The sequence below is a fragment of the Netta rufina genome, assembly GCF_964035555.1.
Source record: "Netta rufina genome assembly, chromosome: 20".
Classification (NCBI taxonomy): Eukaryota; Metazoa; Chordata; class Aves; order Anseriformes; family Anatidae; genus Netta; species Netta rufina.
This window is the reverse complement of record NC_140144.1, coordinates 4,247,831-4,263,830: the sequence shown is the minus strand read 5'-3', so window position 1 is coordinate 4,263,830 and position 16,000 is coordinate 4,247,831. Positions and strand designations below refer to the sequence as shown.

The 16,000-nt window shown below is 46.8% G+C and overlaps 1 protein-coding gene across 1 annotated transcript in view; it reads right to left on the bottom strand.

Annotated features, from left to right (window-relative positions):
- PAPPA (pappalysin 1) overlaps positions 1-16,000 on the bottom strand; it is a gene marked incomplete at both ends in the record, with an annotated part of 177,212 nt that overhangs the window by 78,078 nt on the left and 83,134 nt on the right. The window contains 2 exons of the mRNA XM_084299267.1: positions 6,567-6,658; positions 8,267-8,395. Of these exons, the coding sequence (XP_084155393.1) occupies positions 6,567-6,658; positions 8,267-8,395 (221 nt within the window). The remainder of the gene's footprint in view (positions 1-6,566; positions 6,659-8,266; positions 8,396-16,000) is intronic.

The following is a 16,000-nucleotide window of genomic DNA, read 5'->3' as shown; positions in this document are numbered from 1 at the left end:
GTGCTGCAGACAGATACAATTACAACTCCCTCACAGAGCCCGGCTCTGAAACTTGATATTTCACCTCCAAGAACACAAGCCTCTGTCACTTAAGAGAAAGGATATTTTGCATTGCTGGCAGTGGTAGGAAGACCTTATCTGCTCTGCGGATAGCCAACAGGAGCCAACACGGCCTTCCCCCCACGCCAGGCATGTTAGAAAAGCACTACAACGCGCCTCCTCTTCCACCTACCCTTGTTTCCCTCTCTGTGTGTTCGAATAAATCAGAAAAGCAGTGCTGATAATACTTCAGTATTTCCTCAGACTTGCACAGGCTTATTAGCTACGTTTGGAGACTGTTCAACTGAAAATTTTGAGATTTCTGTTGCACAAGGCAGCAACCACTACAACCACAAAAAGGCTGGCCGGAGCAGCCCTTTGCGACACCTGGCCCGCCTGCTTCAGAGGCTGGGAAGGAGCCCAGGAGAAAACAAAACAAAACAAAACACAGCACACAACTTTGATGCCACTCACTAAGGAAAACAAACATCTTGTTTGTGTGTGTGGTTGGATGTTATTGCAAAGGCAGGTCTTGTGCTCAGCATCATCCTCTGAGCACAGCAAGCCGCTGTTGAGTCACGGAGGATGCTCTAAGGAGGGAAGCATGACCAGCCGTGGAAGCCTCTTTGATCCGTAAAGAGAGTAATGCGAGAGGGATGCAACAAGCAGAGGAGCAATTCTCTGCTGGGCTCTCACTCTAGCCATGTCCTAAACACCAAAGCTGGATTGAGCTGGGCTGGAGTCACTGGCCGAGAGAAAAATGTAGGCAAATGCCACCCCAGCCCACACTCTCCCCCACAAAAAAGCGTTTTGCTGCCTGAGATGCCTGCGCTCTCTTCTCTGTGGTTCAGCTGGCCCTGCTAAGACGGCACTATTAATGATGACAGTCTGAAAATCACTTTAAGAGACTTTATGACGATGCTGTTATTTGGCAAGTTACTAACTTGCCAAATGAGTGCTTAGACATTTTGGAACATGTAGCCACACTCCCATGAGCTGCAGGAAACAGTCAGCTTCAAAGTATTTGCCTTAAGCTGAAGGATTCACACAAATATTATCTGAATAGCTCCAGTCAGTAAATTAATTGCTATCCGTTATGAAATCCTGCTATAGATCCTCAGCTTCTTTATCGACAGCACTCCTTCCCAAGCTACTTGCTCAATGCTCTGCTCTTATTGATGTCCTGTGAGATGCTGAGCTTCCCTCGCCGGGCGGCTGGGTTTCTCCCGTGCTGCTGTTCTGTTGAGAGCCCTCTGTGGGGCCAGCCAGGGCCTATTTGGTGTTTGTGGGAGAAAACACCATTTGCTGCTGCGTGGGGCTGCGGTTTCGGCAGTCAAAGCCGTGTTCCCGTGCAGGGGTATGAGGAGGGGAGGGGGCCTGGCTGGGAGCGAGGCGCGCTCTCAAAGCATGCCCACAATGAATATGGATGGTCATCCATCAATTTATTTTAAGCACATTACTCCTCTGTCAGAAAGGGAAAAAAAGGAAAAAGAAAGAAAGGAAAGAAAAGACATATAAAATTAGGTTTGTGTCACTCATTTAACACTGCAATTTCCCCAGAGGATTATGCACCAAACAGAGATAGCAAGCTCATGAATATTAATCATTTCCCTGAATGCAATGCAGCCCTCCAAACAATAAGATTAGGGGAAAGTGCTATGCTTAATTTATGGATAATGGGAGAGGTAAAGGATAGAGCTCCCACAAAGGTAAGGCTCACAGCTGGAGAGAGAGGCCTCTGAGGAGGAGAATGACAGATCCAGATTTGTAAGGTAGCAGAAAAACATTTGGGGCCAAGCAGAAGCAAAAGAAAAGGTGCTAACAGAGCGTTGTCAAATTAAAATCATACTTCTCTCTGAACAACCACTGGTGACTAATGCTGCGAGCATGCCAGAAATCGGTGGTAAATTCAAGGGTTAGATATGTTTATTTTCTGTTTTCCTCTGCCCTGTGCCTTTATTTTGTGTTTCACATCCCAGAGGCCCCCATCCAACAACCCACGGAAACATGTGCCTCACTGGAAAGCTCGCCTTCCTCGGCGCGACTGCTCACACGTCGAAGGCAGAGGCAGTGCTGCCCTGCCTGGCTGCACAAAGCCTTTCGTGAGGAGTCCCTCATAAGCAAAGGAGATAAAGTACAGCAATAACACCACCAATAAGATGTGACTGAAAACCCCAGAAATTACCAGGCAAACTTAAGGCGAGATAGAAGTTCTGCAGCTACTTTCCAGCCAGGTTTCAATACGTCTATCAGTCTTTACTCATCTCTTTTCATATTAATCTCTCCCCCCCTCCCTTCTTTTACATTGATCTCTGCATCTTTTCTATTATATCCTTCTCTTTCTTCAGCACTGGAGAGCTAAATCAATGCATAAAGCACATCACACTCAACAAAAGGAATGCAAATGAAAGCAGCGCTCTTTTTCAATGTCCGCACATATATCTGGGTGCATGTGTACGGTGTTTGTGTGTGGGAGAGTGCATACCAAGGACAAGGTGCTCAGCTGCTTGTTAGACACCCATTTCTCAACAGTCCGCCGGGAACAGATCAAGTGCTAAAAAGCTCTGGGTTCACACAACTGCAAATCATAACTCTTGTGACCGGGGCCCGTTTTACATGGGATTCATTGGCTTGAACTTGGCTGGGATCCTCAGTAATCACAAAAATCAGGTGTCCCGGGAGTGAATAAGAACAAGGTGAAAGGAAAGCAGCCAAGAGGTAGGAGAGGGGCGCATCCGTCACAGCGGACAAGACTCTGACTCGCTGCTCTCCTACGAATCAAAAGGCAAAGTGAGACTTCCCCGTGGGACCCAGTTCTGGGCAGAGGAGATAAAATATGCAAAATCTGCTAAGCAAGGGGAAAAAAAAGTATAGATGATAAATTTCAGGATGGGAAGGGTGAGTGTACCACAGGACTTAAAAAAAAAAAAAAAGAAAGAAAAGGAGCCCTGCCAGATGCTTTAATTAATTAATTAATTAATCTCACTGTCGCTCTTCAGCATGTTGCAGGAAGAAAACGCTATTAATCTTATCTGTTTTCTTTTACTCGGCTTTGTGTTCAGAGAAGGCCAGGACAGCCTGACAGTAAAGACCACACAGTTTTCTTCCCTGCCTCCCTCCTTCCTTCCCCCGCGCCCCTCCTCCCGTGGCAGAGCAGATTGATCCCCTGTTATCTGATTAGAGAGGAAAGGAGGAGGGAAAACAAAACCAAGGGAAAAAAAAAAGTCTAATTTTATTACAGGCACTAGCGCAAAGTGTCTTGAGAGCCTTCTGCCATTTATTCAATGGAAAGCTGGACCAACAAAAAAAAGCACATAAACCTCATGATCCTAAAAGGCAGACAGAGCAAGAGAGACAGAAGGACACCTGCAAACGGGCAGCCTCCATCCTTGGAGATAGCCAGCACAGCTGGCCATGAGCCTGAGCGATGTGCTCCAACTTTGAAGCTGGATCTAGCTTTGAAGTTAGCCCTGCTTGGACCGGAGACCTCCAGAGACTCCTTCCAGCCGAAATTATTCTCTGATTCATGGCTCTAAATGTAAAGCTTTATGGTGATTGCTTGTTCTGTTGTATTTCTCTTCTATCAAAGGAGGTGACGTGAGGTCTCCTGCTGTGGATGTGAGAAGCCCACTCGGGCTTTGCTATCAAACCTCCTGCTATGGGACCTCGGTGACGCCCCTTCGGTCCTGCCTTTGCAATCCAAATGTTTAGCGATTATTTTCTGCCATGTGGGACCCCATCCTGCAGACAATTTGTGACAAGCATTGCATTCACTATTGTGGTTAGGTTTGCTGAAGTCTAAAGAATGCCTTGTGGTAGTTCAGAAACAAGCCTGGAAGGAAACATTTGCAAGATCAAACCCTGAGGCCCCAATTCAGCAAAGCCTCTGAACATGTGTTTGAGGCTCGCTGAATTCTTTGGTGAAGAGGAGTGATTCCTGGGGCTCTAAAAGGCTACATAGTACAACTACAACATCACTGCAAAAATAACACTGTCTGAAATAATTACTTGTTGTCCTACAGGATTATAACATATGTCAGCCTCATAAACATGGAAATATATTACACTTATTTTTCTCTCCTCCTCAAACAGGGGCCCAAGCATTCTGCATTTTCCAAGAAAACATCCCACCAGTCTCAATGAAGGCTTTTGTTTGGCTAAAGACAGAGGACCCAGACTAATATTATTAGATTATGGAGAATGATGAATTTCTGTTCTTTATTATTATTATGTAATATGTCCTGTCACTCACTTCCCCATTACTTTTATGCTTTTCACAAGTCTTTAATGCTTGTTATGTTAAAACAGAATAAAAAGCTGTGCTCTTCATTTGCCCAAAAGATTCAGCAGCAGTTTCTCTCTATTTTTTACTGTCCTAATTCAAGACGGTCCAGCACCCATAGAGTCCAATAGGGCCTGTCTCACGTATTTCCTTCTCTGACTGCACCTTTCCCAGGGATTTGGTGAAGGCAACACCTCCCAGCACAACAGCAGCCAGTCTGCTCCCACAGACCTGCCAGCACACGGAGGCCATCAGCACCACAACAGTCACACTACCACAGTTGTACAGTCATACAACGAAACATTTTTGAAGACTGGGCCCATGCACCTTGCCACTGATTTAGTTAATTTGATTCACCGACAGAAATTCTCACTTTTGGGATTTCACAAACAACCAATTGGATTTCATTCACTTTTGTAATGCAGGACCTGTGCAAAACCACAGCCTCCTGAAGCTTATCAAACCCAAACAACTTGTTACCCCTGGGATTCCCCTTTCCTTTTCAACAGAAGCAAATCTGAAAAAAAACTTTCCCTCTGTGATGACATAGAATTACCTGAGTTTATACTGCAATTACTCATTTTTTTAGTCACACTGCTGTCAGACAGGTTTTTTCCATACTCACAACCAGCTCTGCAGCTGGTACTGGAGAACATGCACACAGGGTCCTGCACTCACCTGTCACAACACCGCTGTGTGCTCCAAGGGTCAGGACTCCAGTGTGGGGACATGCTGGGAACACGATGCAGCTCCTGCCCAGCCCACCCAGCCTGGTTTCCCTGAGAACCAGTGAGCACAGGGGAGGACCTGGCTGATGTCCTAACGTAAAGCTGGGATGTGGCCAAAGCACCAACCTGGACCAGGCAACTCAGGCCTGCTGCTGAGCAGGGTGAGACACACGCAGCTGTACAACTACAACTCAAATCTTTGCCACAACCAGCCTTGGACTACGCCTGGCTTTTGGAGAATCCAAAACATTTGCTTTAGTGTTTATTTCGCTTTCAAAATATTATGACTAATTTCTTTCAGTGTTTGAGGTCTAATTCAGCAAGTTACTTGAAACACAAACGTGACTTCAAGACCACCAATAGTCACAATTAGCCTTGACCATAAATATTCTCAAATTTCAATAGAGTGATTTACATATGGAAATAAGTACATCACCAAATCAGGCCTCAAGTCTCACTGCGTGGGCTGCTGAAGTAAAAATGTAGTAGTTGAGACAAGCAGTCCCCAGCTTACCACCCAAGGGAAACGTGTTGCCTGTGAGATCCTTTATATGTTGCTCCAGCCACAAGAGATAATCATCAGATTGCCAAAAAGAGCAAATTTCCGTCTTGCCAACATTGTATTATTTTGCTTAGGACCAATGCCCTGAGCTGCAGGCATGGGATCATTGTCTGTCCCATCTAGAGTATTTGCTTGGTTGATCTAGATAAGGAATCTGTTAAACCTCTTGGGAAAAGGCCAACCCTTCATAAACATTAACTTTGGTTTTAGAAGGTTTGCATGCTTCATCCTTCTCCAGGCCTTGCTGAGTCCAGTTTGGGAAATGCAATCCCAGAACTCAAAACTGCCCCACACAAGGTGCTGCATAAATTGGTCTTTTCCCTTCTCTGCCCCCAGCATTCCTAGAGAGTTTAATAAATATGTAAAGCTCACAACTGCAGCCCTGCTATCCCAGATAGCTCGAGCATCTTCCGGCCATTGTGCTTACAGGTTTTGCTAATCAGAGCAAACCAGGCTTGCAAATGAAATCTGATTAAGTAGTTTTCACCTCTCAAAAAGGGGATTAGCCAGACCTTTGATCCTCAGATATTGATTTGCAACTCAAAGGAGGTGTGACCTCAGCTGGACTTGCTTCTGGTCTCAGTCCCTTCCCCTTTCACTCCTCCTCCTGTTTACCAGAAAAAATCAGTTCATGTCTTCTCACGTAGCCAGATCTAAAGCCTATTGAAACCAGTGGAAAGCCACCCACTGACTTCAATGGGCTTTGGATCAGTCCCACAATGGCTGACTTAGCCTTAAGTCCGAGGCTGTTTCAAAGCCAGCAGAACCAATTTCCCATCAAAATGACCAGAAGCTGGGAAGATATGTTCGCCTTTCAGACCTACAAATTCCACCTTTTTTCCCTCTTCCATGACAACTCTTCATCTGGAAATGCTGAAAATGCTGTTGATTTTTCCTTGCATTTTGCGTAGAGCTGTTGCCCACCGTGAGTGGAAAGGCTCCGAGACAGACTTACCGATGCAATTAAAGGATAACTCCTGCAGGCAGAATAGGGAGCAGCCATCACCGTTGATCTTATTCATGTCATCACATTCTTCCCCCAGGTCTCTGCAGGCAGGGCACAAACGAGCAAAAAGGAGTCAGATGGCAAATGGCATCATCCCGATGATCGCTGTAACCCCTCTGCAGAACCCCAAAGCCTTGAAATCCAGTACAGCAGCGTTATGAGCCAACCCTGAAAACTCCTCTCCCTTCCTCCTCCAGCCCTAACTTTCATCATTCCTGGTTCACAAGCTTGCCTGGCCACTTCTCTCCTGCACATGTGGATACCACTTGCTGTTCTCTGATGAGGATATGAGCAACTTCCTTCATAGCTGGTGCGGCTGCAACTCAGCAGGTGGGGAGAAAGAGAACAGTAATCTCTGAAACCCTTTGTATTAAATCTGGAAAGGCCAGCCTGTGACCCCAGCACAGGAATAACAAGGTATGAAGCCCAGTGCTGGGCTATTCCAGGTGACAGCACTCAGAGGGGAGCAGTCAGCAGTGTTGTTTTGGGGATGGGGTCCTGCCTTGCTCCAGACCACACTGTTGCAGAGGCACGCGGGGAGAAGAGTGCGAACCAGATGAGAAAGGGGCTGCCACAGCTGCAAGTGGGGCCACAACCAACCAAGCTGTGACACAGTCTGGTTCCTGCTCGCTCCTGAGGCAGCTCAGCTATTGTTCGACGCTTGCTGCAAAGCCACAAGTGATGTTTTAGGAATGTGCAAACATAACAGTAGGAGAAAAGTTATGGAAAGCAAAATTAATCTGTCTTTCTCCACCTCTCTCTCCAAGACTGCCCTGGATTTATATGTTGTTTGATTGTTCTCTTTGATTTCCCTGACTGTTGGGCCTCATCCTGCAAATACTTGCTGCCAGGTGTATCATCTGACAGAGTTGTGTTGTGTGATTGCTGATCAGCATTATTTAAGAAAATAATACTGTCTGGATTAAGCACTTGCTTGTTGTTACTTCCATCATGTAAATAATTAAATTATCTAATGCCAGGAAGCTTTGAAGCAGGTGGCCTTAAGGTCCAACATAGTAAAAGAATAAACCCTAACATAGTTGTGAATGATTGTTGTACATTTTCAGTGGTCTGGGGATTGGCAGCTGGTGAGAGGGAGGGGCTGACCGAGCACACGCAATTCCCAGCGCTCTCTCTCTAAGGCCAAGTCTATCACTTCCAAATGCATCCCAGCTCCAGTGATCGGTCAAACAAGAGGATGTATCAGGAACCCGGCCGGCCAGATAGCAGGGGTTTTACCCTGCCCACCAGCTGCCAGGTACGTGGGGCTTCATGTGTAACAACAGCGCCAAAGACAGTGTGAACTTTTCTAGCAATGCTCTATATAGGAAATGTCATATAAACGTATATATATATGCAATATGCATACACAGACAGCATAAACAGCATATAGCGTACTTTCATATCGATCCTGCTGTCTGGACTCCATTATCTGTATCTCTGTCTGTATCTACTGGTGCCAGGATAGCAGGGCCTAAGTTCCAATTAAATGTCATCATCCTGGTAATCATCAAGCACATGAGTCATTATCTACAGATGAGAGCCGGCCTAAGCTAAGGAGACATCAGAGGTCATCACTTTCTTTCTAGTCTCGGATCCTGGCTGAGTAGATGTGCTCAGATTTATCTGTTTGCTCGCTCCAGACTTACGTTTGGATAATCCCGTCTCCGCAGTATCCACTTCCAGAGATATACACAAGCGCGGGGGAAGGCTCACTCTCCTCTGCCCCGGAAACAATGACGACCTGGTACGTGTACGTGGTCCCGTCGCTCAGTTCCCTGCAACACAAGGGGAAATACTAAGTGATTGTACAACAAAGGCAGTAACAAAGGGTGGAGAAGGAGCTACTGAAATGGGGGCTGGCCACCAAAAAAGCAAGACTTAGATCGGTCAGGCCCTCAGAACATTCCTACCTCATTTTGATGGGAACAGTTTTTGTTGTGGTGCCTTTTTGCTGTGAGCACCGTCAGCGCCCTGTATGTCCACGCTTGATTTAGGCCCAGCTCTGAGCACAAACAGGTGCAGCTCTTGGCTATTTGACATAAAACTACTTGCTGATGACAACCATGCAAGTTGGGGCACTGATGCCTAGGCCCGGCCTTGTGCAGCGCCAAGTGGTGTGGTGCCAGAGTTACTGACCGGCAGCAGCGCCTCAGAAACCAGCCCCGGGCTTTGTGTGCTTGGCCTTGGGGCACTGCTGCTCCTGTCCCTCCACAGCAGGGATGGCATCACCTGCAAGTTGGTGCTGCTCAAGGAACTCCAGATACTCTGCAAACATTGATTACTTCCTCACCAGCCCCACGCTCAGTCCAACCTCAGCTGGGGCTAGTGGGAATTTACCTTTTGATTTAAGACAGAATTGGACCAGGGCTGTTTCAGTGACAGACAAATATGTTATCTGCTTTGTGAGGGTATTAGAACAGTAGAGTTTAAAAGGTTTCTTCATCTCCAGGACAGTGCAAATATAGGATCTGAACCATGGTACCAGATCATGGCATTACTATCTAAACATTCACATAAAGAATTATCAAACTGCTACGTGTTTATGCAAAACCTTAATCGCTTAAATCCTGTGCATCGGTAAATGAGAAGTGATTTTATGTGTAATACAAAAATAATAAAAGCCTAATATAATAGATCAGCTTGAACAATGTCTTTGGCTTTATCAGAACTCAAAACGTTCTACAAAGAACCTCATTACTATCAGCCTCATTGTGCTGATTTGTAAAGCCACGGAGCAGGGAAGGCAACACGATTTGCCTGAAGTCATCCATCAGGCTGCTGGCAGAGCCCACACCACAGCCCGGCTCCCTCCTAACCCATGCCAGGCCTCTACTCACTGCACTCGCATTGCCCCAATTACCGAGAGCAATATAGATGTCTTTCTGTCACAGGAGCTTGGGCAGAAGCGTGTATTAATGAAGTGTGTACTACGAAGAGGTATATCTGCTACACAGAGCAACAAGCCGCTGAAGTAGGTATCAATGGACTGTAGTTACCGAAATACTCAAGTTCGTGAAATAACGACCTCCTTACAACATTCATTAAATTAACGAGCATGACTTAAGCTCAGGTACTACACACTACATTTTTCAACAATGCTGTTTCTGTGTGCTTACAACACAGGGATGCGATTCTTTGTTACTGCACTTTAAATTGGGGATAAAATGCAGTGGAACAAAACCACCTCACAAGTGTTTTCTTACTGCTTCTTCACCCGACTCCTGTCAGCAGTAGCCTGTAGTGCCTATTAGGTAAACTTGAGAGAATTCAGGCAGCACCAGCAAGATCTTAGTTGCTCTACAGATCGGGGAGATATCTACCTAGATATTAGTATAAGTGTTTATTTAATTAAAGTGAAAATTCTCAATCTTCCACCCTAGTAATATCCTGAATAAAATGGTCCTAAGAGCCAACCAGAAAAAGAAATGACATGAACTAACTTCAGCAGCCAAACACACTCTGATGCATAATACTGGGGGCTTCCTCTAGATTTCCCTCCTGGATAAAACCACTGATTAAGATGGGAAGCTTCTGCTATATACTGATAAAGTGAAAGTAGAGGCAAGCTTTGATTATTAAAGGATGGTTATTTCTCAAGTTCTTTCTAAAAACCATAAAATATTTAAGATTAACAACCATATTTGCAAAAATTTAGATTTTGCCACTGAATATCTGCTAACCACAAAAACGTTCAATTCTTAGAAAAAACTTCATACAAATGAACAGTTCAGGCAGCTATAACAGCTACAAAACAAACAAACCAACAGTGCTTTCTGATGTACTGTGATGACATGCGCAAGTGTCAAACACTTGCAGAAGTTTTCGAATTCTGACTTTGCGTATGATTTCCACCAACAGGTGATGGACAGGCATTCAGCTCACAGCAGAAAGTGTGTCTCTGCGAGCGTGTTTTAGTGTGTGGGAGTGTTTGTGTATGCTTGTGTATACATGTAAGCAAACCGAAAACAGGAAAAGTTCACATTTGTTTATGTACAGGGTGGGAAGTTGGCAGAACATAATGGAAGAAGATATAGCACTAAATTAAGCACAGGGGAGAATATGGTGTTTATGAATTATTAGGTGATTGGAGATGAATGTGTATGTGGGTGAATAAGACAGAAAACTGGAAATGAATGCTATTAGGTGGGGAGAGCTCTGGCGTATTTACTTATATGGGCTGTGAACACACAACTCCATTTGCAGAGAGCATGCTACGCACGTCAGAGAAGAATGACTTCAAGCACTGTGGTCTAATCCTGTCACCTGCTCCCTGCTGCCGAGGGGAGATCCCAGCTGCAGCCTGCTGCGAACACAAAGCTCTTGGAGAAGTGCTACGCCTTCACAGGCTTGGGATCCTTACAGTTTAGTGACAGAAAATAATTAAAAACAAACAAACAAACAAAAAAAACATACAGTGAGCAAAATATCCAATGCCTTATTCATACATTTCAGTACGTGTGCAGCCTGGCTCCCCTTACTTCTACAAAACTCAGGTACAAAATAGCCACTTGCTGATTTGTGCTCACAATGCCCCATGAGCTCTGAATGTAATACCCTTGTCTTAGGCTGCAATACAGAGAAAGACGATGACGAATGCTTAGGGACATACAGGCACTGCAAAACAAAGACAGGAATGGGAGACAGTGCCCCGTGCAGCCATGGCATGAACCATCACCGTCCTCATCCCTGCTCCCCTTCTGGACAGCCCAGCTGAGAGCAACCTCACATTTCACAACCTCCAGGCTGTCACAGCCAGGGCAGGACCAACAAAGCGACCCGCCATGCCCAGAGAATGGCTGGCAGAGATAAGAAGGGGGAGCACGGCTGCTCCAGCATCACCACGCAGCCCCAGCTGCAGGTTTGCCTGGACTGGGGCAAGAAAGTCATGTCAGAAATTCAAACTCAAGCCACCGAGCTTTCAGCTCACCCTGGCCCAGTGCAACCAGCAGCAAAACCCTGATGGCAGCTGACTGTCTGACCTGGTAAACGTATGGCATCTGCAGCTACTCAGATTGTTAGCATTCCTTCACAGTACCCACATTTCAGAAAAATATACCTGCTAAAGGGAAGGTAGGTGCAATACTTAGGGCAGTAACCCAGTACCAGAGTGAGGAAGAAGTGCAGGAAGGAAGGGAAAAAAAAAGAGAATTTATTCTCTCCTATATAGTTATGGAGCACCAAGGTCGATGTTACAGACTCTATCTGGAGATGTCAGCAAGACAAGTGCTGCTCCAAGTGGTGATAAAAGCAAGATTTTGACCATTAATTTTCCCTCCCGCCTGCCCTCGCAGCCGATGGCACTGAGAGCGATAACACGCTCTTTCCACTCCGCTGTCAGCCAGGTCCGACACGCGCCGCCTTCACGCGATGCTGCTTAAGGAAGTGAGACAGAAGAACATCTTTAACATTAAGGATGTGAACAAACACTCTTTTAAATTTATATCTATGGTCTTTTAATGACCTTTTCGAGAACTGAGTAAGCCGCATTGATCGCTGCAGCTTCCGCCCGTGGGGAGGCAGTCTTATTAAAAAGCAATGACTCAAGCCCTCTGCTTAGAGGGGGAATTAGAGCGTGCCGTGCAAAATACCATGAGGGCTACTCTTCTGTCTGCTGTGGCAAGTGGCAGATCCAGGGTCGGAAATATAAAACCTTCTAATTCTTTTCCTGTTTTCTCTGCAGAGGCCAGGCAGTTGAGTTCAACTTGCTGTGTCCTGTGGGTGAGGGACGTTTGCTTTCAGACTGCATGTTCCTGTAAACCAGGAACCTCTGGGAAGTAGTGTTGTACTCAGACCAAGGTGGGTTTAAAGGATGATTGAATTTACAGGTGCAATATAGATGCCCTGCTGAACCTCAAGTGCCAGCAGACCTGCAAGGGCTGACACAGTCCCACCAGTTCTGTGCCCATGGTAGGGCTGCAGCACCCAAGGACATGGCACGGCTCTTGAGATGCAGTGAAAGCACTGGGGGAAAGCAAGTGGCCTGCTCCCTTCTCCCTACCATAGTGGCTTTTCCTACTACAAATAAGAGCATAAAGTGTTTTTTTTTGTTTGTTTGTTTTGTTTTGTTTTGTTTTTTTAACAGAACAGACTCCTGTTTCCAACAAAATTAAAAATATCCTTAGGGCTGATCCCAGTTTCTGCCCTATGAAAACACAAATGGCCATAAAGCAATGAAAGCAGACAGTGTTCCTGTTATTTAAGGACAAGATGACAAGGTCTTAGGCATCTCCAGCTAAATTATGTCTGTCAGAGGAACTGTTATGTGAAACATGCAAATCCTGCATCCCAAGCATCCTCGCAAAGGACCCATCTTGCTTTGGTCTTCAATAGGCTCCAAAGCGTTGAGCCAAAAGACGGTGTTTCCTGAACAGCTCTCTGCAGCCAGTGTGAGCCCAGTCTGCCAACAATCCCCATGTCCCTCTAACACCGTGTCCCTCTAACACCGTCGCCTTTGCTCTTCTTCTCTAGCAAGGAAGCCTCCCTGAGCAAAACAGGAAATCTGCTGGCAGCAAATAGCCACAACTCCCATTGGCAGTGGTTGCAATGCTTTCGACCAGCTGCTCTAAGCGGGCTGAGTATGAGGATGCACAGCAGAGCTGAAAGTCTGCGTTGCCTCCAGTCCTGCTCTCCGCAGCCTGGAGCTGTCCAGTCGATTCTCCCTGTGCTGCTCACAGTCATGCACAGGCACCCAAACACCCAAGGTCATCTACAGAGTTCCCGAATACCCCAAAAGTTCACTAATTCACCGCTCAGATATGGTTGGAGCCTCTCAGCCCCACGCAGTGACCTGGGCACCCTGCTTCTGGCTCCAAGGAGCTGAGCACTGCTCCCGTCACTGCTGCTCATGAACCTCTGCTGGGTTTTGCCTCTCAGTGATGCCACCGTGGTGTTTGCAGGATCCCCCGCCTTCAGGTGCTCCAAAAGCAACGGATAAAGAGCAACTCAGGGGAAGAGGTCATTTCAGGACAGATTCGCTCCCCGGCTGCCCTCCTTTTTCCTGCATTGCCATTGACTGTCTATATAGGACCGTTCTTTCATCTTCTCCTCTCTCACACGCACTCCCCTCGCCTTGCCTTTCCTTCTTTTAATAAAAATGGCATGACAAGCACGGCAGAAGATAATGAAGAGAATTCCTGCCCGACTCTGCAGTTGGGAGAAAGGAGGGGTGGGATCCTGTAAACAAAAGAAGGACGGCAAAAATCCAGAGCTCTTGCACGGGCTGTTTTTTCAGCTGCACTCCGATCTCTGGCTGTTTGGATAAGCCCAGCAACACGGCAGGTGCAAAGGCCTCAGAACAAGGCTCCTAGCCCTCTCTGGCTGACTCAGAAGACATAAATACCTAGAAAGCAACCTTGGAGAAGCTTTTCACTCTACTCCTGATAAGTTAGGTCCCAACAGAGGCAGTGGGTTTGCTCTGTGCCCTCTAGCTTTCTTTTATGATTTGCTCGTTTATGAGCAAACCAAAACAGGGCAGTGGAAGTATCAAGTGAGTGTCCATTGTCTGGATGTGAGGATGGGGACTGGACGGTGGATTTCTGCTCCCAAGCCTTGCTTAAACATGGACTGGGCTTTTCCAGGGAAGGACAACAGGGCAGCATTGGGCCTGAACAGATAATCACAGGTGAACTCTTTCTGCTATGAGATTGCTTAGCTACCTGAAGGCCAGCATTTCACCATTCAATGCAGGTGCATCAAGATGATGGCCAAATTCAATTTTTGCTTCCAGCTGTGTGAAGAAGGCATTTCCAGTAACACCTAACATAACCGCTTCACCCGTTTCTGTGACACCAGAAAGACTTCATGCATTCAAGGTTGAAGTCAAAGGCTGAGCAATCAAATCTGGTAGAAAAAGGACAATATCCTTTGCTCCACAAAATACTTCCACAAACCAAAGTCACCACCACCTCTCATAACTGCCACAAAATCCAAATAGCCACTTAACTATGTAGCCCTGCTCTTGCTTACACTGGTGTAAGTGAGAAAACTGAAGCAGTTTTAAAGACTGGAGTGAGACCCCTTGGGTTTAACCCCCAGCAGCTGAGCTGCAGGCCTGTTCCCCTGAGGTGTGCCCAAGGGCATGTGCTGCCCCGAGCAGCTCCCCGCAGCACACAGCTCCCAAATCCCAGCTCTGGCTAGGACCTTGGGCACGCTGAACATTTGTCTTCAGACAGAACCCTCACTTCTGTCCTTCATGCGAGAATCGTAAGTTTGTAAAGTAGCAAACATATAGATATACATGCAACTGATTAACTCCAGCAGGCTTTGATATAATCGTCCAAGTATTTGCCCTGGTACCAATTTAAAACACAGTAGCACATTTAATAAAAAACAAAGTTTGTGGCCAAGGCCTGAAAGATATTTCTTGATCATTGTTTTCTCTTCTTACAAGAAAAAAAAATAAACTTCAACAGTCAGTTTTCTACTTCCTTGGTTGAACAACAACAACACAAACAACCATGCGAATTTTTCAAGTGGATGATAGAGATGCAGGATCTAAATCAGATTGGGTTACAAACACCAGGGTAATGTAAATGCTAGGGGCCCGGGGCCTCACGTGGGTGTTTGCACCAGACAGGCAATTTCATGGCAGTACACAGGTTAAGTGTCAGAGCACCTGGTTGCTATTAGAAGCAGGGAAGGAGGGGGAAAATCTGTTTTGTTCAGTTCCTCACGGCTGTGATCAAACCCTAGGCTGAGACAGGAGCACTTCTCGACGGGCAGCTCAGGCCTGGCCGCTGAGGGAGGGAAGGCTCTGACGTTGGGACCGAGGAGGGAAAGATGTGGGCCCTGACCCACAGAAAGCCCTCCTTCAGCGGCAGAAAATCAGCACATCGCTATTGATTTCCAGGGAACGGGGCCAGCATCCACCCCCCCAGGGCACTGTGCTCAGTGCACCGGCAGGCAGGTTAGGACAGGCTAATTGCTGTAAAGGCCATCATCGTCACCGACGAACCCTTGCCTGTTGCATCGTGCCTCTTGATGAGCAGCGCCTGATTACTCAGGCCCGTTAACGACGTCCGGGCCGCGCTGTGCAGCCGCCGCAAGCTCCCCACAGCAGCAGCAGCCCCACGGGCTCCAGCAGCAGCACACACCACGTTGTTGCACAAGTGTCTGGAGCATGACACGCACGGGGCTGGGAGCCCAGCAGCCACCCCTTGGCATGCCGATACCTCATGGCCGGACCTTGGGGTGTTTCGGCAGCTCCCTCAGCTCCATGATGCTTCGCCAGGCTCAGCTCTCCTCACGGGAAGGTTTCTCCCAGCTTAGGGTCTTCAGCTTGGCAGGACAATGTCCTTCAGCTTCTCTGAAGCCAGAGTGACCTCCAGGACTTCTCAACAGGCCTGAGCCAAGACCTGATTGTCAGGACTTACTACCCTCCT